We start from the raw sequence: 24593 nt of genomic DNA, 5'->3' as shown, positions 1-24593 counted from the left end.
GTCCGGTATCAAACATGTCCATTATGAAACATGTCCAGTATCAAACATGTCCAGTATCAAACATGTCCTGTATCAAACATGTCCAGTAACAAACATGTCCAGTATCAAACATGTCCAGTATCAAACATGTCCTGTATCAAACATGTCCAGTAACAAACATGTCCAGTATCAAACATGTCCAGTATCAAACATGTCCTGTATCAAACATGTCCAGTAACAAACATGTCCAGTATCAAACATGTCCAGTATCAAACATGTCCTGTATCAAACATGTCCAGTAACAAACATGTCCAGTATCAAACATGTCCAGTATCAAACATGTCCAGTATCAAACATGTCCAGTATCAAACATGTCCTGTATCAAACATGTCCAGTATGAAACATGTCCAGTAACAAACATGTCCAGTATCAAACATGTCCAGTATCAAACATGTCCAGTATCAAACATGACCTGTATCAAACATGTCCAGTATCAAACATGTCCAGTACGAAACATGTCCAGTATGAAATATTTTCAGTATGAAACATGTCCAGTATCAAACATGTCCAGTATCAAACATGTTCAGTATCAAACATGTCCAGTATCAAACATGTCCAGTATCAAACATGTCCAGTATCAAACATGTCCAGTATCAAACATGTCCAGTATCAAACATGTCCAGTATCAAACATGTCCAGTATCAAACATGTCCAGTATCAAACATGTCCAGTATCAAACATGTCCAGTATCTGTTAAATCAGTTTTCCTCCCAACTTATGTAATCAACTTTTAATTCTAGGAGGATCTTTGCCTCTTCTTTATTGTGTATCGATTTTTAAGTTGTTATATCCAGGACGACAAAGAACAACTCTCACAAAAAAATTGTTACTCCTGTAACTTAATGTCCCCCACAACCTCAAAATTTAAATATATATATATATATATATATATATATATATATATATATATATATATATATATATATATATATATATATATATATTTAAAAAGGTTAACTGTTTCCTATCATTGTCGTAGAATTCATCCATTATTTGCATCACTGACTGTGATTTTGAAGACTTTAAAAAAACCTTGTATAAAAAAATATTTTGGATATCAAGCATGTGTCAGGAAATCCATTCAAAGGGAACTTTCAACGTAACTTTATAAGGATAACTAAACCATGAATTTAAACTGGATTTAGGGACTCATAATGTTGGTATTCTGGAAGAGGTGAAAGTTGGTATCCCACACAAGACTAGACACAACCTCAGCCACATTACATCTCTTGACACAGTTATCAGTGACTATTGAAAAACCGGATACACGAAGTGCAGCATCACGATATATACTTCAGTAAACGTAAGTAAAGAAGGGCTGGGGAGATCTGTTTCCTAGTTATCTTGAATGGTTTTAACATTTTCCTTTGATTCATCAAAGTAATTCAGTTAAAATTAGCCTCTTCTTAATTCCTCGAACATTGCAAGTGTAACAGTCATCATATTCTCAGTTTTCTCAATAATTTCAACTCTTCGTTTTTATTTGTATTATTTCTGGTATTCTTTCACTTAACAAATAAAAATAATCATCATTATTAATTCATCACAACGTATTCATCAACACGTACTTGCCTCTAATGAGTAAATTTATTAATTTTGATAATGCAAATTAGAATGTGAAAGAGATTTAAATCTGATACCTGATGTGACTGTTATAATCTTCAGACGACCTATGTAATATTACAATATTTTTCACTTTTTAAACTTTACATGTTCATGCATGTTCGTCAATTAATTTTTTCATTAATATATTTTATTATAGTCATTAATACCGCACTGGATATTTCTGCTGTCTTCTTTTTTTTTTTCCCTACGCATTATATTCATTTCCTCCATATAAGCTGCTCGTCACGCTTAATTAAATTCCAAAGATTCACATGAAAACATCTACATTTTATGTTTTCTGATCACCATATAAATATACTTCATAACATCTTAAATATATAGTGGTCTGTCTGTCTCCTTCTTCAGTCTACTTCATCGTCACCTTCTTCGTCCTTCAGGATGCCCAGTCTCTTAGCCATGCTCTTGACGTTACTGATAACTTCCTCTTGTACCAGGTTGAAGCTCATGGCCAGAAGTGCAATGCCAAACAGAAGGTAAATAGAACACAAGGCGATACTCAGCTCCACGTCTTCCTTCACTCCCTGGGCAGGAACGAAGTCACCAAAACCTGTAAGCGTAATTTTTTTAATAACAGTTGCATTCTCTTAACAGTTAGTTAACTGTGGTAACACAATTAAAAAAAATATACATCTTTTATGGCATTTCTTACAGTGCCAGCATGTTTCTAGGTAACATGAGGTATTGTCTGTAGTTACCCACAACTACTCTGTGGAACGAGGTCATTATTCGAAGCTTTTCAAAATATATGACAAACACGAAATCACATACATACATAAACACACACACACACACACACACACACACACACTCACAATTATTCCTATATTTTGTGATCTCAAACTTAACTTTCCAGGAGTATTAACCTACAGGTTTCCTGGCATAAGGAAGTGTGACATACATGGTTAGTTTTGATGTTACTTTCTTGTTTACGAAAGTTCTTATCTGAAGAACTCGTTAATTATGATTTACCATTACCAGTTCCTACAATCATTAAATTTATTAAACTTTGCATTGTTGATGCAAAATTTGTATTTAATGATAAGTTTTACACTTAGAAATTTGGTATGGCAATGGGAAATCCTCTTTTACCTGTGCTTAGTAATCTATACATGGATTTTTTTGAAACAAGATTGCTTAACACAATCCTCCCTAATAGAGCTAAATGGTTCAGATATGTTGATGATATTTTATGTCTTATGCCCAAGAATGTAGACATACACCATTTCCTTGGCAAATTAAATAGCTTAGCCCATTCTATAAACTTTACTGTTGAGTTTGAGGAAAATAACTCATTGCCTTTTCTAGATGTTTTAATTATTAAAATAATAATGAATTCAAATTCAAAATTTACAGAAAACCTACAAATAACTGTTCCTATATACACTATTATTCTTCCCATCAAGATATAGTTAAACTGTCTGTTTTCTCATCAATGTTTTTGAGAGCTTTACGTATTTGTAGTCCAGAGTTCATAGATGAAGAAATATCCAAAATTTATGAAATAGCCAATGATCTGAAATACCGGAGAAATGTAATTGATAAATCATTTAAAATTGCTAGAAATACTTTTTACAACCCAAAAAGGGACAACCAACCTTATTCAACTAAAAATATGTTGGTTCTCCCTTACCATGAAAACTTGGTTGATATGCCTTCTCTTCTTAAGACTTTTAATATTAAAGTTATATTTAAAAATCTTGATACAGTAAAAAAACTTTTGATAAAGAATTCCCCCCAAAATGCTGACGGATGTGTCTATAAGATTCCTTGTAAAATTTGCGATAAAGTTTATTACGGTCAAACTGGTAAAAATCTCGAACTTAGATTAAAACAACATAAATATAGCATTAGAACTGGACAAGATTCCAATGCTCTATTTATTCATGTGAGAGATTTTAACCATCCAATTGATTTTCAAAAAGGTGAGAAAGTTGTATCAAGCAAGTCCATGGTCGACACAAATATAATTGAATCTTGTTTCATAAAAAGCAGTTTTGACAATAATATGAATATTTCCTTTGGTTTATATAAATTAGATCCATTTATAATTAATAGAATTTGGGAAGAATTTAATAATACACTGGACAAATAAATAGCTTGGGGGTGAGTTTTGCAAAGGACCTATCCAAGTTGGCTCGCCGCGCGTCACGTGTTTAACCGTTGTGGGATCTGATAGTGAGGTGCTGGCCGACCCCTTATATAGCTTCCTTGGATGCTTCACTTTCATAGTTCCTTGATAATGTGAGTAGTCACGAAAGCGCTTGGAATTTCTCTATTCTTTCAGAGTGGTTGTTTTGCATATTTTGAAATCACCTGTTTACTGTGATCTTATTGCATATATATATATATATATATATATATATATATATATATATATATATATATATATATATATATATATATATATATAAATGCAACGCGGTCTTTGTTATTGTAGCAGATGTTAGACACTCCCCAGTGCGCTGCACCACCTAAATAAATGCAATAATTTGCCTTATATCTCCCAAAATAACAATTTGTACATAGGTTACTTGTATTAATAAGGGCAAAATAATGATCGATTCCACCCAGTAGTTGTGATAAATCATTACCGAGGAATTTCTGTATTAGATCACGTTTTTGAGAATAATGAACTTAGCACTTGGTAAGAGAACTTGGTAAGACAACAAACCCAGGCTCTGCCTGGGTTTGTATCTAAGTCTGCTAAGCTCTTATTAGAGATGGTCTTGCAATAATATTTGACTATAAAATTAATGATGACTGGAGGTCATTCCACCTGGTGGGACTTGCCTATTGTTGTCAGAGTGATGAAGCAGAAGTAAATGGAGTCTAAGAAGCCCCATTTCTCCCAGCTTGCAAAGAGAAAGGCTCCCCCGAAGATGTAAGCCACCACCAGCATCACTCCCAGCCAGATAGGAACTGGCCTGTCTCCAATTATATCGTCGTCGTCATCGTCCTCTTCGAACCTATCATCGTAGTCATCGTAGTAGTCTTCATCTAGACGGGAGAGACGACTTCTAGGATCAGTTGGGGGAGGTAAGTGACGAGGGTATCTTTCTGAGGAGCGAGGTGACCTAGGCATCGGGGGGGAGTCGGAGTAGCCTGTGGGAACATGTCACCAATATGAATACACACTATATTTATGCCTCGTAGGTAAATTATATCGTAAAACCAATATTTTCGGATATTCTTGGCAGTAGATGTTGATGTTACTGTCATACATAAGGTTATCTGTAAATATGTAAATGAATCTATACCCAGAAAAGCAATATAGCTATTAGTAAAGCATCATGTGAAAATTATATTGCCAAATTAGCTATAACATATATATTACAGATATAAAATTAATTTCATACATTTAGCAGGGTTACAGAAAGTATAGACAGAGCCAGACTGTATTGTGCAGTATAGATCACAGATCATGTGAGATCCACCAAGCTGCTGGCACAGAGCCAGACTGGTTAGCAACATGCAGAAAGTAGACCTGTCCACTCGCCCAAGCTGGCGGTAGACGTGAGGCTGTAGAAGTATCGTTCATAAACAGCTGTACACCAACTAGGGGACTCAAAACACACAGCATGAAGTCCTTTGAGATCATACACTGAGTTAGCTCATGGGAGTTGCAACCTTTAATATTTAAAGTTTCTTACTAAATTAGTTACAAAAGTGAAGTATCTTATATAAAAATTAAGTATATTTTAATTTCATATTGTAGCCCAAATTCTTGCCGAGGAGTTTAGACAAAGCACAGAAACTGAATCTCGGCAGTATCCCAATATATAAGCCTAGGGAGTGAGGAGGAGCGAGTCAGACCAAGGGACATTATTCATACAAGAGGCTTATAAGGTATCCTGAAGGCGGTAGGCGAATGTGATGAGCATAGGACTGACATGTGTATGTGTCCTAAACAATATTGGTTGTAGTGTGCGTGTCTGTCTAAACTAAATCCCATATATAGTAAGAAACAGTTAATATGTTACGGTAGCAAGACATAAGACCATCATTCATTAAATTATGTGACACCTAATGAATTTTGTCTTCAGTGTTCTAGTTTAAGCGAAGCGGTACACTTAATACTGAATTAAATACTCGTTGACAGGAGAAATATTTAGTCTAGTGTATTCCACGAAACTGTACAGCGATGTGGTAACAAGAGAATCGAGTAGACTGGTAGATTAAGAGTTCAGGACAAGCAAGAGTCAGGATAACCTGTCTAGTAATGTATTTGTGTAACGTTTGAAAAGTATTTTTTTTTTAGCTCTGAGCCCGAACCGGGTCCAGGGTTCTTTGTTGTTTGTTCGCCAGGCTGTTGCTGCTGCTGCTGCTGCAGCAGCAGCAGCAGTAAGTCGGCCGCCTCCAACCGAGGCAGGGTGACCCAAAAAGAAAGAAAATCCCTAAAAAGAAAATACTTTCATCATCATTCAACACTTTTACCTCACACATAATCACTGTTTTCGCAGAGGTGCCCAGAATACAACAGTTTAGAAGCATACGCGTGTAAAGATACACAACATATCCCTCCAAACTGCTAATATCCCAAACCCCTCCTTTAGAGTGCAGGCATTGTACTTTCCATTCCCAGGACTCAAGTCCGGCTATATAAAAATAACCGGTTTCCCTGAATCCCTTCATTAAATATTACCCTGCTCACACTCCAACAGATCGTCAGGTCCCGAATACCATTCGTCTCCATTCACTCCTATCGAACACGCTCACGCACGCCTTCTGGAAGTCCTAGCCCTTCGCTCACAAAACCTCCCTTACCCCTTCCTTCCAACCTTTTCGAGGACGACCCCTACCCCACCTTCCTTCCCCTACAGATTTAATGCTCTCCATGTCATTCTACTTTGATCCAGTCTCTCTAAATGACCAAACTACCTCAACAACCCCTCTTCAGCCCTCTGACTAATACTTTTATTAACTCCACACCTTCTCCTAATTTCCACAATCCGAATTTTCTGCATAATATTTACACCATACATTGCCCTTAGACAGGACATCTCCACTGCCTCCAACCGCTTCCTCGCTGCTGCATTCACAACCCAAACTTCACACCCATATAAGAGTGTTGGTACTACTATACTTTCATACATTCTCTTCTTTGCCTACATAGATAACGTTTTTTGTCTCCACATATACCTCAACGCACCACTCACCTTTTTTTCCTCATCAACTCTATTATTAACCTCATCTTTCATAAATCCATCCGCCGACACGTCAACTCCCAAGTATCTGAAAACATTCACTTCTTCCATACTCCTCCTCCCCAATTTGATATCCAATTTTTCTTTATCTAAATCATTTGATACCCTCATCACCTTACTCTTTTCTATGTTCACTTTCAACTTTCTACCTTTACACACACTCCCAAACTCATCCACTAACCTTTGCAATTTTTTTTAGAATCTCCCATAAGCACAGTATCATCAGCAAAAAGCAACTGTGTCAATTTCCATTTTGAATTTGATTCCCCATAATTTAATCCCACCCCTCTCCCGAACACCCTAGCATTTACTTCTTTTACAACCCCATCTATAAATATATTAAACAACCATGGTAACATTACACATCCCTGTTTAAGACCTACTTTTACCGGGAAGTAGTCTCCCTCTCTTCTACACACCCTAACCTGAGCCTCACTGTCCTCATAAAAACTCTTTACAGCATTTAGTAACTTACCACCTATTCCATATACTTGCAACATCTGCCACATTGCTCCCCTATCCACTCTATCATATGCCTTTTCTAAATCCATAAATGCAATAAAAACTTCCCTACCTTTATCTAAATACTGCTCACATACATGCTGCAATGTAAACACCTGATCTACACATCCCCTACCCACTCTGAAACCTCCTTGCTCATCCGCAATCCTACATTCTGTCTTACCTCTAATTCTTTCAATTATAACCCTACCGTACACTTTTCCTGGTATACTCAGTAAACTTATTCCTCTATAATTTTTATAATCTCTTTTGTCCACCTTCCCTTCATATAAAGGAACTATACATGCTCTCTGCCAATCCCTAGGCACCTTCCCCTCTTTCATACATTTATTAAACAAAAATACCAACCACTCCAACACTATATCCCCCCCTGCTTTTAACATTTCTGTCATGATCCCGTCAGTTCCAGCTGCTTTACCCACTTTCATTCTACGTAATGCCTCATGCACCTCTCCCACACTCACATCCTGTTCTTCTTCACTCCTAAAAGATGGTATACCTCCCTGGCCAGTGCATGAAATTACCGCCTCCCTTTCTTCGTCGACATTTAAAAGTTCCTCAAAATATTCTCGCCATCTACCCAAAACCTCCATCTCCCCATCTACTAATTCCCCTACTCTGTTTTTAACTGACAAATCCATTCATTCTCTAGGCTTTCTTAACTTGTTTATCTCCAATTTTTTTTCTTATTTTTATTTAAATTTCTTGACAGTGCCTCTCCCACTCTATCATCTGCTCTCCTTTTGCACTCTCTCACCACTCTCTTCACCTTTCTTTTACTCTCCATATACTCTTCTTGTAACACTTCTGCTTTGTAAAACCTCTCATAAGCTAACTTTTTCTCTTTTATCACACCCTTTGCTTCATCATTCCACCAATCACTCCTCTTTCCTCCTGCCCCCACCCTCCTATAACCACAAACTTCTGCCTCACATTCTAATACTGCATTTTTAAAACTATTCCAACCCTCTTCAACCCCCCCACTACTCATACCTGCACCAGTCCACCTTTCTGCCAATAGTTGCTTATATTTCACCCGAACTTCCTCCTCCTTTAGTTTAAACACTTTCACCTCCCTCTTACTTGTTGTTGCCATTTTCCTCTTTTCCCATCTACCTCTTACTCTAATTGTAGCTACAACTAGATAATGATCCGATATATCAGTTGCCCCTCTATATAATCCTGGAGCATACCCATCAACCTTTTATCCACAAATACATAATAGCTAAATTCAAATCCAAATACCTACAAAAACCTCTCACATTGATAAACATCTACAGAGTTCCACAATCAAACATTAGCCAATTTAGTCAAAACCTAGGAAGTATGATAACTGATGCACGCATGAACAAAGATCACTTACTACTCTCAGGTGACTTCAATATAAATCTCCTGCAAGACCAGGACCCACACGTTACTGAATTCACAAACACAATGAGTAACTGCATGTTGCTACCAACAGTAACAAAACCTACAAGAGTTACAGAGACTAGTGTTTCCCTACTTGACCACATCTGGACCAACACCATATCCCCTTTAAAATCAGGCATAATTACAGATAATACCACAGACCACTACCCTACTTTCCTCATAACAACTCTTGGTAAAATACCCCAAGACACTACTAAAGTCACCTTCAGACTTCACAATGAGGCAACCATTAATAACTTCACAACAGCAGTAACAAACATTGACTGGCACACTGAGCTAGAAATCTATACAGATATTAACGAATGTTTTAATAATTTTCTAAAAAAGACCCAATACCTTTATAACAAGCACTGCCTTAAAAAAACTAAACAGATGACAGCTAAGAGACTGAACAGTCCCTGGCTAACACCCAGTATTCTCAAATCCATAAATACAAAACACCGATATGAAAAACAGTACAGAATAGGTCACATAACCAGAGACCAAACAAAACGTTACTCGTCAGTCCTAACCAGCCTGATAAGAAGGGCAAAAAAATTGTATTATGAGAACAGATTATCCAACTTACGAGGTGATATAAAAAAGACCTGGAAGACCCTATCAGAAATTCTGGGAACAAAAAAGATATCATGACATATCGAAATAAAATTAGCAAAATCAGATGAACCCCAACTCCCACCAACAGAAACAGCAAACAGACTCAATGATTTCTTCTCCACTATAGGTCAAAACCTTGCCAATAAAATCCCAAGCTCAGATACCCCACCAAATGACTACCTCACTGGCAACTACCCGAACACACTGTTCCTAGCTCCGACTAACCCATACGAAGTCTCCCTTATTATCAACGCACTCAAAAACAAGGCAGGAGATTTGAATACCTTACCACCCTTTATATACAAAAAAGCGTCACAAGTACTATCACCAATCATTGCAACACTCTTTAACAAATCCATTGAATCCTCCACCTTCCCTACAGTTCTCAAAATAGCAAGGGTCACCCCGATCCATAAAGGAGGAGACCAAACAGAGTTGAATAACTATAGGCCAATATCCAATTTACACTCTCTCTCAAAAATCTTCGAAAAATTAATTCATAAACGAATCTACTCCTACCTCATCTCCCAAAACATTCTCAACCCCTGCCAATTTGGATTCAGGCCTAATAAAAATACTAATGATGCTATTATACACATGCTAGAACATATATACACTGCAATAGAGAAAAAAGAAGTCCCACTGGGGATCTTCATTGACTTACGTAAAGCTTTTGATACAGTTGACCATGACTTGCTCCACGTAAAATTGTCACACTATGGTATTAGAGGGCACTCCCTCAACTACCTCAAGTCTTGGAAATAAATGGTATAAAATACCGACACAATGGTAATATAAACACAAATGCAGTATAATGTGATCCTTTATTGACTACGTTTCGCCCACACAGTGGGCGATTTCATCGACCTTGTTGAACTATGTGTTGGCTTTACGTGTTTCTCTTTCGAAAATCACCTCTTTCAGCAGACTTTTGGACTACCCATGGGTTCGCCACTCAGTGCAGTCCTGGCGAACCTATACATGGAACATCTAGAAGCCGAACGTTTCTCCACCATTATTCCTTCGTCTGTCACCTGGCTCCGTTATGTTGACATTCTCCTCATAACTCCTAAACGCTTCAACGTTCAAGCTCTCCAAGACAAGCTCAACCAGGTCGAGCCTTCAATCCAGTTCACACTTGAAGAAGAAGTCGACAACACTCTTCCTTTCCTTGATGTCCTGCTCTGCAAAGCTGACCACGAACTTCGTTTTAAAGTCTATCGAAAACCCACCAACCAAAACGATCTTCTCCACTTCTACTCTCACCACGACACCAAAACCAAACGTGGTGTAATTATAGGCTTCTTCCTGCGTGCACTCAGAATCTGCAGCAACGAGTTCCTTGAGGAAGAATGCACTATAATTGAACAAATATTTTCTAAACTCCACTATCCTCATCACTTCATCAGAGACTGCAGACGGCGAGCATTAAACATCTTCAACACACCCAGAGAAGACACTGCCGAGAAGAGATACATAGTCCTTCCCACCAACTCCATTGCCAAACATGTTTCCAACATCTTTGCCAAAACATCATTCCAAGTATCTACCTCCACAACCACGACCATCAAGGACATCACCAGTAGTAAGCAGGACAAGCCTCCATCCTCTGCAGGGGTATACATAATCCCTTGTAATGACTGCAACAAGTTATACGTGGGCGAAACATCAAGGGACCTCCAAACACGTATTTCAGAACACCAATACGCAAGCAGGTCTGACGACACAAGGAATGCCTGCGTACAACACCGTAATTCACACAACCACTTGATAAACTACAGAAACTCAAGACTTATCGCCACAGAAGACAACACTCAATACCGAAGAATCCTGGAATCATCACTTATTTCTATATCCGACAACTTCAACCAGAATAGTGGCTTCTATAACATAGCTGAACCACTTGCCAAGAAACTTCTTCATCGCTATCCCACATAAGAACACTGTAGAAGGTCTGCTCACAAACTTATCCAATCTCCTTTCCAAGCTACCCAAGTTTTTAGACTCTACAACCCCACTCGGTACATCATCAGATGCAGCATTCTTCACCTGACCTCAGCCGGACTATAAATACTCGCGTTCCTTCCACCCCAGGTAGTTCTGTTTGTGACTTGAAAAAGCCCACTGTGTGGGCGAAACGTAGTCAATAAAGGATCACATTATACTGCATTTGCGTTTATATTACCTCAAGTCTTACCTCAGCAACAGAAGCCAATATGTGTACGCAAATGGGGCAAGCTCTTCCGCACAACCAATTACAGTTGGTGTCCCACAGGGAAGTGTCCTTGGCCCTCTTCTCTTTCTCCTATACATAAATGACCTACACTACATACGTCTTCTCTCACCCGAGCCCAGTCACGCTAGCCAATACTGTAAACACCGAATTACAGAAAATATCTACCTGGATGAGGACTAACAAACTTACACTAAACATTGACAAAACCTACTTCATTCAGTTTGGTAACAGAGCTACAGATGTACCTCTTAACATAACAATAAACGGATCACCTATCACAAAGCTAACAGAGGGAAAATTCTTAGGAATCCACCTCGATAATAGACTCAAATTTCATACACATATACAACAAATTTCTAAGAAAATTTCCAAGTCTGTAGGCATACTATCGAAGATACGGTACTATGTTCCACAGTCAGCCCTCCTGGCCCTTTATCACTCTCTTATTCACCCCTATCTCACCTATGGAATTTGTGCATGGGGCTCAACAACAATTAACCATCTCAGACCACTAATTACCCACCAAAAGGCTGCAGTTAGAATGATAACAAATTCTCACTACAGACAACACACTCCACCAATATTCAAAACATTCAGCCTACTCACCATACAAAACATCCATACTTACTATTGCACCTATTACATACATAGAACACTTAACTCTGATATTAACTCTCCCCTCAAACATCTCCTTGCCAACCTCAACAGAACACATGACCATAACACAAGGCACAGATCACTCTTTGATGTTCCTCGTGTCCATCTCACGCTATGCAAAAACTCAATGCACATAAAAGGCCCTAAAATCTGGAATTCATTACCTGTAAATATAAAAGAAACACTACCTGTTTATAAATTCAAGTCTCTTCTCAAAGATTACTTACTCACTCAAAACCAAATAAATACTGAATAACTGAACCTTATAAATTGTATATCCTATATGTTACTCACAATTATATCACACAAATGTTAAACCTAGGACCCAATCTAACTTTATTACTTTTTTAAATACACTATCTAACAGAATACTCCATTCTACTGAATGTACAGCAATGCATGCAACCATATGACCTGTCTTTGTAATACTCACTTGTGCTTTATAGTTATCTGTTTACAATAATGTTTTATCACTGATTTCATCATTGCTTAGTTAATCTTAAGTTAATTTTAAGCCAGCCCGTAATGCTATGCATATAAGTGGCTTTGGCATGCTGCTCTTACCTGTATTTTTTGTACCTCTGTATGTATGCTTAAATTACTAAATAAATAAATAAATAAATAAATAAGAAACTACTTTCATTACATGCTACATCATACCTTGTATATTTATTTATCCTCTTTTTCATAAAATATGTATTACTTATTACCAAACCTCTTTCTACACATACTTCAATTAAAGGCTCCCCATTTTCATTTACCCTTGGCACCCCAAATTTACCTACTACTCCCTCCACAACATTTTTGCCCATTTTAGCATTGAAATCCTCAAACACCATTATGTATATATATATATATATATATATATATATATATATATATATATATATATATATATATATATATATATAAATTTATATTAATGAAGATTAGTCTTTTTTCACAGGATGAACCACATTTAATATCAATGTATAATGTAATATATATGATTGTTAGATAATATATATCATGTGAGTCTTCACACTTAAATAGCGAAAATATTGATCCTCGGATCAATATTTTAGACAGAGTAAATAAGGTCAGATTCGTGACCAGTACATCATGGCTCAGGGGCGGCTCACGCTTAAAAAAAATAGTTTAACCATCTGACAACATTTTGGTGTAAGTTCCATGTTTGTACGATGTTTTTATAGCGAAATAAAGTCACTACAACATTTCTTGTGGTGATACAACAAATAATATGCTTGAATTTTGAAGTGAATTTTCAAAGCATTTTACCGATTGTTTATTTTTTTTTGTATTATTCTTTCTAATATATTAAAATCACTATTTAGCATGGATACAAAGTGGGAGGTGCCATGACAAAGATAGAAACGCTGCTGGAAAGGTTTATTAGAAGTGATGAGTCGCCATGACGCAAGAACGACCCGCTCACTGCACTCTAAAATGTTTTATAATTGCGCTGTTAATGACAATTTTGTTTATCTACCCATCACACTTATTCCAAAATGATATAAGACACGAGGTAAATAACACAGAAGAATGATAAAGACGCTCAAATGAATTAAAAATGACAAATTATACAGAGCGAAGAAAGCCTTGTGTATATTGCAGTATAGCACGATACACAAATAACCCGCACATAAAAGACAGAAGCTTACGACGACGTTTCGGTCCGACTTGGACCATTGACAAAGTCACACTGCGGGTTATTTGTGTATCGTTCCAGTCACGGTATTGTGCCTTTTTGTTATTTAAGTATAGCACGAGATTGTAATGTTACGTTCTCTCTGGTCTCCTGACATTAAAGAAAACTATGTAACTCTGGGGTTACTATATAAGATAACTTTTATCGTGTACAGAGACTCCAAAATAGCCCGAGTGTCTCGATCACCCCCCCCCCTCCCCAGGTAATCACCTTCGCTCGCATTTCTTGGATTATCTGAGAAGTTATTGAAATATCCGTTGTCAATGCACTATTAATAATGAACGGATTGAAAGGATTTTCACACCATACATAAAATAATGAATGTTTTACGAGCTGTTGAAAAGATTTTCGAAATATCCCCAGTATTTTTTTTATTTTTGTGGGGGTAAAGACAGATATTTTGCTAAATGTCAGAAACTTTCCAACTGTATTTTTTCTTTGGGGGGGGGGGATGAAGATAACGTATATTACAGCATTTCTTTCCATGATAAAATTGAATTAGCATTGTTGTATTAGTAGTAAGTGCCCAAAAAATTTTTGAGTGCCAGTATGTGCCAACAGGCTGCCAAATTTAAATTTCAGTAATTTTTTTTTATTTGTTTGTTAACCGATCTTATTGAAACTTTGTCATAATAGCTTAAATGTACGCTTCTTAAAGTAGACCAAAAATGAACGAAATCGGACCAAAAATAAAAAATGGTGAAGTCGTCCCAACCAATTAGTCAGAAGCAACTTGTCTTCTGTACCAAATAAATATAAATATTGTAAATTAATGTTATCATGATGAGTTAAACACATATATACACACATGAAGGTATATTTCTCTCTGAGAGTTTATTATATCTCTGCTTTAGGGATTAAAGTATTTTTGTCTGGTGGTGAGAAGGTTACGTGCAGAGTTAATAACACTAGTGTGGTTGATGCTTTATATATCCCATTAACCAGCCAACCAGGTTATGCGCTAAATTCGAAAGGGTCTTACAGCAAATAAATATTGGAAAAGAAGTTTTTGTAACATCTAACCTACGGTTATCTAACCTATCCTCACTCAAAATTTTATAGTTACGTTAGGCTGGGTTAGGTTAGGTTAGGCTGGGTTAGGTTAGGTTAGGCTGGGTTAGGTTAGGTTAGGCTGGGTTAGGTTAGGTTAGGTTAGGTTAGGCTGAGTTAGGGTAGGTTACGTTATGCTGGGTTAGATTAGGTTAGGTTAGCCTGGGTTAGGTTAGGCTGGTTAGGTTAGATTAGGCTGAGTTAGGGTAGGTTAGGTTAGGCTGGGTTAGGGTAGGTTACGTTATGCTGGGTTAGATTAGGTTAGGTTAGCCTGGGTTAGGTTAGGCTGAGTTAGGTTAGGGTAGGTCAGGCTGAGTTAGGTTAGTTTAGGTTAGGCTTGGTTAGGTTAGGTTAAGCTGGGTTAGGTTAGGCTGGGTTAGGTTAAGCTGGGTTAGGGTAGGCTGGGTTAGGGTAGGCTGGGTTAGGTTAGGTTAGGTTAGGTTAGGTTAGGTTAGGTTAGGTTAGGTTAGGTTAGGTTAGGTTAGGCTGGGTTAAGTTAGGTTAGGCTGGGTTGGGTTACATAATTAAAATTGGTAATTAAATAAAAAGTTCAGTTTGATAAAAATATATAAGATGACACAACATAACTTACTGAAAATAAAAGAAATTAAGTAATAAAAGAAAGTGAACTTTCTGAACGTTATGAAAATTATGTTCCAGGGAAAAATGTAATGAATATGTAATGTTGTAGCCATAGTTGGTATAGTGACTAATTGTTATAGCCATAGTTGATATAGTGACTTATTGTTGTAGCCATAGTTGGTATAGTGACTTATTGTTGTAGCCATAGTTGGTATAGTGACTTATTGTTGTAGCCATAGTTGGTATAGTGACTTATTGTTGTAGCCATAGTTGGTATAGTGACTTATTGTTGTAGCCATAGTTGGTATAGTGACTTATTGTTGTAGCCATAGTTGGTATAGTGACTTATTGTTGTAGCCATAGTTAGTATAGTGACTTATTGTTGTAGCCATAGTTGGTATAGTGACTAATTGTTATAGCCATAGTTGGTATAGTGACTAATTGTTATAGCCATAGTTGGTATAGTGACTAATTGTTATAGCCATAGTTGGTATAGTGACTTATTGTTGTAGCCATAGTTGGTATAGTGACTTATTGTTGTAGCCATAGTTGGTATAGTGACTTATTGTTGTAGCCATAGTTGGTATAGTGACTTATTGTTGTAGCCATAGTTAGTATAGTGACTTATTGTTGTAGCCATAGTTGGTATAGTGACTTATTGTTGTAGCCATAGTTAGTATAGTGACTTATTGTTGTAGCCATAGTTGGTATAGTGACTTATTGTTGTAGCCATAGTTGGTATAGTGAATTATTGTTGTAGCCATAGTTAGTATAGTGACTTATTGTTGTAGCCATAGTTGGTATAGTGACTTATTGTTGTAGCCATAGTTGGTATAGTGACTTATTGTTGTAGCCATAGTTGGTATAGTGACTTATTGTTGTAGCCATAGTTGGTATAGTGACTTATTGTTGTAGCCATAGTTGATATAGTGACTTATTGTTGTAGCCATAGTTGGTATAGTGACTTATTGTTGTAGCCATAGTTGATATAGTGACTTATTGTTGTAGCCATAGTTGGTATAGTGACTTATTGTTGTAGCCATAGTTGATATAGTGACTTATTGTTGTAGCCATAGTTGGTATAGTGACTTATTGTTGTAGCCATAGTTGGTATAGTGACTTATTGTTGTAGCCATAGTTGGTATAGTGACTTATTGTTGTAGCCATAGTTAGTATAGTGACTTATTGTAGTCACTGTATAGTGACTTACTGCTATAGTCATAGTATATGGCTTATTGTTTTAGTGGGTCACATTACAGTGACAGCTGGGCTGGAACACATGAGTGACAACTAGGTATGAACAGCATGCAAGTGACAACTATTCTAAAAATCTCTGGCCCACCTCACAGGTCCACTTCCATTGACAGGCCCGCTCACATGTGGCCATGTGTCTACCTGCTGCAGCTCTCAACATCTTCCACTCACTCCGGTGAAAAAGTCTCCATCTTAAAGCACCTTTATTAGTTTGATAAAGCCTATTGTGCAGGCGAAAAGTTTTTCAGTAATGATTGCGTGATGTTGCACATGCAACTTGAAGTCATCAACTTGTTGGTATTATATCTCTGCTCTGATAATAAGTATCTTTATCTGTGCCTCGTAGGTATAACATAGTTTGAACTGCTTATAGCTAAGACTGTGGCCAAAGTCGGATTAAGATTTTGTAGGTCCCTAAGCTGCAGGTACTGTCAGGTCCCTGGGCTGCAGGTACTGTCAGGTCCATGGGCTGCAGGTACTGTGAGGTCCCTGGGATGCAGGTACTGTCAGGTCCCTGGGCTGCAGGTACTGTCAGGCCCCTGGGCTGCAGGTACTGTCAGGTCCCTGGACTGCAGGTACTGTGAGGCCCCTGGGCTGCAGGTACTGTGAGGTCCCTGGGCTGCAGGTATTGTCAGGTCCCTAGGCTGCAGGTACTGTCAGGTCCCTGGGCCCCAGGTACTGTTAGGTCCCTGGGCTGCAGGCACTGTCAGGTCACTGGGCTGCAGGTACTGTGAGGCCCCTGGGCTGCAGGTACTGTCAGGTCCCTGGGCTGCAGGTACTGTGAGATCCCTGGACTGCAGGTACTGTGAGGTCCCTGGGTTGCAGGTACTGTCAGGCCCCTGGGTTGCAGGTACTGTCAGGTCCCTGGGCTGCAGGTACTGTCAGGTCCCTGGGCTGCAGGTACTGTCAGGTCCCTGGGCTGCAGGTACTGTCAGGTCCCTGAACTGCAGGTACTGTGAGGCCCCTGGGCTGCAGGTACTGTCAGGTCCCTGGGCTGCAGTTACTGTCAGGTCCCTGGGCTGCAGGTACTGTCAGGTCCCTGGGCTGCAGGTACTGTCAGGACCCTGGGCTGCAGGTACTGTCAGGTCCCTGGGCTGCAGGTACTGTCAGGTCCCTGGGCTGCAGGTACTGCCAGGTCCCTGGGCTGCAGGTACTGTCAGGTCCCTGGGCTGCAGGTACTGTCAGGTCCCTGGGCTGCAGGTACTGTGAGGCCCCTGGGCTGCAGGTACTGTCAGGTCCCTGGGCTGCAGGTACTGTCAGGTCCCTGGGCTGCAGGTACTGTCAGGTCCCTGGGCTGCAGGTACTGTGAGGTCCCTGGGCTGCAGGTACTGTCAGGCCTCTGGGCTGCAGGTACTGTGAGGTCCCTGGGCTGCAGGTACTGTCAGGTCACTGCGTTGCAGGTACTGTCAGGCTCCTGGACTGCAGGTACTGTCAGGTCCCTGGGCTGCAGGTACTGTCAGGTCCCTGGGCTGCAGGTACTGTCAGGTCCCTGAGCTGCAGGTACTGCCAGGCCCCTGGACTGCAGGTACTGTGAGGCCCCTGGGCTGCAGGTACTGTCAGGTCCCTGGGCTGCAGTTACTGTGAGGTCCCTGGGCTGCAGGTACTGTCATGTCCCTGGGCTGCAGGTACTGTCAGGTCCCTGGGCTGCAGGTACTGCCAGGTCCCTGTGCTGCAGGTACTGTCAGTGTCAGCATAGTTGCTGATCCCTGTATTCCCAGTATTATATAGCATAGCATATTAGTATCATCCCTGTGCTTTAGACACGAGATCCCTCGTAGGCCTTTGGCTTGGTGTGACGTCATAGGGATACACATGGGCAGTGATCCCCCTGTCCCGTCCTCACTCGGCGGCAGACCTACAGAACGTGAACAGGCTTGGCACCGGGCTCCATCTCTCATCTCAGTCTGACAATATATTTACCATCCTACAAGTGTGTCTACTTTCAACCTACGATATCTCCATTCAAGAACCCCTTACCCCCAGTACTCGAGCAAGCCACATGACTAGTCTTCATCGCTTGTGATTCAAGTTCCAAGCATTCTGAGTGCTCCTTGTCATCCTTGTGGTGTTGTAGTATTTCGTGGGTTTCTTCTAAGCCAGCCGGCTTAGAATTATCTTCGCGGCAGTGTGGGTTTTCTCAGTGAGGCTTACGACGTTCAACCCATAAGCCCAACCACTCACGATCACGTGTGTCGCACCATTGCCGGTCTCAGACGCCTTGCTCAGCCATTACCCACAAACCCAACTAAAGTCGGCCATTACAACTCATCTACCTCATCAGTGTTTTGGTGCACTGCTAAGGGTTGTAGCACCATATTTTAAGGACCACATAGGGGGTCAAGAGCTAGAGTGTGTTCGCGCCATCTTTATAAAGCCTCCTGTGTGTTGTCTCTCGCCGATTTAAGCGCAATTCTACGATCATCTGTGCAGAGGACAGCAGCAAGACGATATAAACAATCCATCAGTCTCATTTTTCAAGTGTTACAGCGATAATATTTTTTTTTAGAGACATTTGCGAGTGTTGAGACATTTCTTTTGTGTTCCCAGTGAATTTTTCTCTTAGTGACATTCAGTGACTCTTGATCAGACTCAGTGTTTATCATGTACTGATTGCATTAATTTCTTTTAATCTCCTTAATTCAGTGTTAATTTTCGTGTATTATTTTATATCTGTTGTGTTGTGTATCTTTTTATACACTTGAAGTAAGTACTTAGTGTTTCCTTTGTTGTGTGTGCAACATATGAGCAATATAGAACTTGTGTTTAAACTTCAGAATTCCAGTGAATTAATTCAGTAATTTTTCACCTCATATTCTGCATCACAACTCAGTGTTGTCTGTTATTTTTTTCTTCCCAGCATTTGTGTAATTTTATTATTTTTGTTCCCTGTGTGTTGAACATTCTTGTGTTCATATTCTTTCCATTTAGCCAGTGTTTAATTTGTCTTATTTCCACAGACAATAGTGCCATTTTTTAAAAGACCCAGCAAGAGCTCATATTTACAAAATTTTTCACACATCGTTTCATTGCAAGAAAATTCTAGTATTGTGTTTATGTTGATGTGTTCTGCATCACTGTAAGTGTTCAACCCTCTGTTTTGTTATGTATTTTTTGCATCTATTATTTTTTTTCATGTTTTATTGAACAAATTCACTCTTAGTGCAATTTTTAAATTCTCCTTCTAAAGTAAATTGTTCTTTTGCTTGTTGTTTAAGTGCAGTTAAGAGTTAAAGTGTTCATTCCTTGATATATTTCTTTTCTTGTGTGTTATAATTTTTATTATTGCACATACTCATTTTGCAATAATTCTTGTGCAAATATTGTGTTGCTATTAAAGTTTTTCTTGCAGAAAATTTTATGCAGTGTTGTGCAATACAGTTTATTACAGTGCAGTTTCTTATGCTCTGTTCTGTGCATAGTATTTTATTCTGTCTGTCATTTTAATTTTTAATTTCAGTGAATTGTGTGTTTGTTTTAATTTTTGCACAAGTTTATTGAGTCCATTTTATCATTTTATTGTGTATTTCCTTGTTGCATTGAAAGTAAAGACAACTCACTGTGCCATTTATTCAATTTAAAGTAAAAGTTGAGCATATTAGATTTGAGCAAAGTACAAGTTCTCTTGATTTTCAGTGTTTGTTAAGTTGCATATTATTCTTGTGTGAGTTCTTTGCTTACTGTGTAACTTGTCAATTTTTAATTACTTATGCAGAATAGTTAAGCATTTTTTTTTCCATTTAAGCTTATTGTGTCATTCTCTCCATTTTTCTTGACTTATGCCCTTCAGTATTTTCACTGAGAAGATGTCCCAGTCACTTTTGAACTTTCACTTAGTGTATCATTCCAGTCAAAGTCAATATGAATCAGTCCACAGTACCAACATTCCCTTACTGACTGAAAGACAATACCTAGCCCTTGAGCAATGTGTTTGTTCTCACAGCTTGTATCTGAGATTTGTTAAAGTGCTGCGAAATGTGAAGTTCAGATTAAGTTCTTATAGATCCGTGAATTACTTATTAACGTAGCCGAGCGGTCAGGCACTAGTAATTCTGTCATTCCCGTCTGTGTTCCACCTATACCTTCAGACTTGCAGGATAGTGTTCCGTTGCCTCAAGTGTCCGGGGACACTCAGACTGCCTTGAGTGCACAGCCTATCCCTGCAATGACTGCTAGTTCGAGTAGTAGTTTCTCCACAGGGGATGCCTTGTCAGAAAACGATTACTTGCAACTAGTAATGCCATCTCTTGTTGATGTGACATGCTGTCTGCAGAAAGACGTCTCTGTTACAGCTAGTGTTCTCACTAGAGTGTCTGTTGTTGTTCCTAATGTTCCAGATGGTGATCCCATCCTAGTTGACAGTAATCAGTGCATTGTAAGAAGTTATTTCTCGAATAACTTTCACATGTTAACGTTTGTAAGTGTAGTTTCTTTATAGCTGATACCTCGTATCACTGTGTGCGACTCAGATTGAATATCAGCATTGTTCACCGTGTTCATTTCTTTTCTCCTGTGTTTGCAGTTTGAGATAGTAGATTCGTTCTCCCTTGCTCATATTGCGTGTTATAGCGTTAATTTTTTCAACCGGGGGGAGTCATCCACTCCACCGAGTTTGTTCTTTCCTCCAGTAAGGAAGAACTGTTACCTTTATTCCAGAACAAACAGCCTACTGGAAGGTTAGCCAGATGGACCTTGACTATCCAAGAGTTCAATCCCACTTTTGAAAATTTACCTGGCAAGTCGAATGTAGTCGCAGATGCTTTATCGCGACACGTTAGTGTAGTTACTGCAGATCCTCCATTTACTGTCGAGGTTGTCAGAAATTCCCAAAGAACCGATCCCTTGTGTTCTGGTGTGATTCGATTCCTGCTCCAGGAAGAGCTTATTCTTACTGTGAAGCCACCAGCACCCATTAGTGACTTTGTAATGAGTCAGGAATTACTGTATCGAACAGCCGAGTTGGGTACTCCAAGCAGAAGAGTTTACCAGTTAGTAATTCCACAGTCACTAGTGAACGTAGCTCTACAGCTAGTTCATGATGCACCAGGTGTTGCACACCCTGGTATGGATCGTTCTGTGAAACAAGCCAGAATGAAATACTTTTGGCCACGTATGGCAACTGACATTTCCGAGTATGTTAAGAAATGTAGTGTCTGTATGCAGCATAAAGGAAATGTCAATGGTCCTAACCCAATCCAAGTGTACCCAACCACTAGCGAACCGTGGGAAAGAGTTGCCCTTGATTTGTTAACTAATTTTAAATGTTCCCTCCAAGGCAACAAACATCTGTGTGTTATGGTAGACCATTTCACCAGATATTGTGAGCTAGTTCCTATTGCAGATAAGACTGCAGAGACAGTAGCTAAAGCGTTTAAAGAACGCATTATCTGCAGGCATACCACCCCAAAGTCCTTAGTAACAGATAATGGAGGTGAATTCTGTAATGAGATTCTTGAAAATTTGTGTACTTTATACAAGATCTCTAAATCCACCATTGTTCCTCATCATCCTGCCAGCAATGGGTTAGCCGAAAGAACAAATAAGAAAGTACTTGATGTTCTGAGAGCCACTATCAACCCCAATAGTGAAACTTGGGATGAAGTTATACCAGATGTCCAGTGTGCCATAAATTCTGCTTACAATGCTTCCATAGGTGATACTCCACATTATGCATTGTATGGTGTAGACAAGCGTTTACCCTATGAGTTGTTATATTCTACTCCGAAACCTAATTACAACCCTGATGATTTCGTAGCAACTCGTACCAGCTTAGCTCAAAGTGTTTTTAGAAGAATCCGTGAAACACTTCATAAATCAACAGCAGAATTTACAAGAGTCGCAAACACTCGAGCAAAGCCATCTAAAATCAAAGTAGGTTCGAGAGTTATGCTGATTAACTTTAACAAAACGTCTGCAATGCCAAAGCTTGATCAAAAGTTTGTCGGACCTTATCGAGTAGTTGAACATATCACTGGAAATAAGTATAAGGTTAGAGAAATTAGTACTGGCAAATACAAAGAATCGCATTTAGATCATATGAAATTAGTATGCGATGTTGAGGATATTGCTACCCAGACTAATGAGACAGACTCTGACAATCCTCCTGATCCTGTACTCTCTACCTCAGATACTCAGTCAGATACTCAACCTGAATGTCGTTACTCCTTGCGTACTCGACAAGTAATGAGAAACCCGCAAGTATCTTTTGTAGATATTCCTTCAGATCTCTCTCAGTCAAGGCATGTGTTAGCCATTGCAGAGGAATTCGACCCTCCCAGAGATGATAACCATTCTGCATACGTAAACCTTACCCTCGCAGAATTGGGTTTAAATGTACATAGTCTGTATAATTAGATGTCCGAGATGAATGAATTTGTCAATTGTGTGTTTTATTATTAGCTGATCAGTTTGTCAGAAATTTTCGTGTTCACGTTCCCTCCGTATTCTGAGAATTAACAGTCTAGATTTGAGTGCACCGAATCTGCCTTTCTGTTAAACACTTCTTTGTATATAATTATTCTTCCTCAGAATCCGTAGAGTGCATGAATACGGATCGATCGATCAATTCCATCCATATTGTATAATGATTTGTTCTTATAGTTTGTAATGATTACGTTAACACCCATTACGTCAAAATCATGTTGTACCATCCATTAGTTCTAAGTTATATATGAATTTGTTATTGTATAGAATCAGCCCAGATCCGCCTGCCTGTTCAGCCTATAGTATAGTAGTGTATGTCGGGACGACATACGTAACATGACCGAGCTGTCAGCATAGTTGCTGATCCCTGTATTCCCAGTATTATATAGCATAGCATATTAGTATCATCCCTGTGCTTTAGACACGAGATCCCTCGTAGGCCTTTGGCTTGGTGTGACGTCATAGGGATACACATGGGCAGTGATCCCCCTGTCCCGTCCTCACTCGGCGGCAGACCTACAGAACGTGAACAGGCTTGGCACCGGGCTCCATCTCTCATCTCAGTCTGACAATATATTTACCATCCTACAAGTGTGTCTACTTTCAACCTACGATATCTCCATTCAAGAACCCTTTACGATATCAGGTCCCTGGGCTGCAGGTACTGTCAGGTCCCTGGGCTGCAGGTACTGTCAGGTCCCTGGGCTACAGGTACTGTCAGGCCCCTGGGCTGCAGGTTCTGTCAGGTCCCTGGACTACAGGTACTGTGAGGTTCCTGGGCTGCAGGTACTGTCAGGCCCCTGGGCTGCAAGTTCTGTCAGGTCCCTGGGCTGCAGATACTGTGAGGTTCCTGGGCTGCAGGTACTGTCAGGTCCCTGGGCTGCAGGTACTGTGAGGCCCCTGGGCTGCAGGTACTGTTAGGTCCCTGGGCTGTAGGTACTGTCATGTCCCTGGGTTGCAGGTACTGTCAGATCCCTGGGCTGCAGGTACTGTCAGGTCCCTGAGCTGCAGGTACTGTCAGGCCCCTGGGCTGCAGGTACTGTCAGGTCCCTGAGCTGCAGGTACTGTCAGGCCCCTGGGCTGCAGGTACTGTCAGGTCCCTGGGCTGCAGTTACTGTCAGGTCCCTGGGCTGCAGGTACTGTCAGGTCCCTGGGCTGCAGGTACTGTCAGGTCCCTGGGCTGAAGGTACTGTCAGGTCCCTGGACTGCAGATACTGTCAGGTCCCTGGGTTGCAGGTACTGTCAGGTCCCTGGGCTGAAGGTACTG

At 39.5% G+C, this 24593-nt stretch overlaps 1 protein-coding gene across 4 annotated transcripts in view; it reads right to left on the bottom strand.

Annotated features, from left to right (window-relative positions):
- Positions 1-983: 983 nt before the first annotated feature.
- Positions 984-24593, bottom strand: part of galene — a 568102-nt gene continuing 544492 nt past the window's right edge. For 3 of the 4 annotated variants that reach the window (XM_070099987.1, XM_070099989.1, XM_070099990.1), the window contains 2 exons: positions 4456-4767; positions 985-2212 (listed from right to left, as the gene is read on the bottom strand). In XM_070099987.1, the coding sequence (XP_069956088.1) occupies positions 2007-2212; positions 4456-4767 (518 nt within the window). In that variant the 3' untranslated portion in view covers positions 985-2006. Of the gene's footprint in view, positions 2213-4455; positions 4768-24593 lie in introns of all 4 variants that reach the window. The other variant, XM_070099988.1, reaches the window with a different exon arrangement.

This window comes from Cherax quadricarinatus, chromosome 71, assembly GCF_038502225.1.
Source record: "Cherax quadricarinatus isolate ZL_2023a chromosome 71, ASM3850222v1, whole genome shotgun sequence".
Taxonomy (NCBI): domain Eukaryota; kingdom Metazoa; phylum Arthropoda; class Malacostraca; order Decapoda; family Parastacidae; genus Cherax; species Cherax quadricarinatus.
Note: the sequence above shows the minus strand (reverse complement) of the source record. Positions and strands in the feature narration are given on the sequence as shown.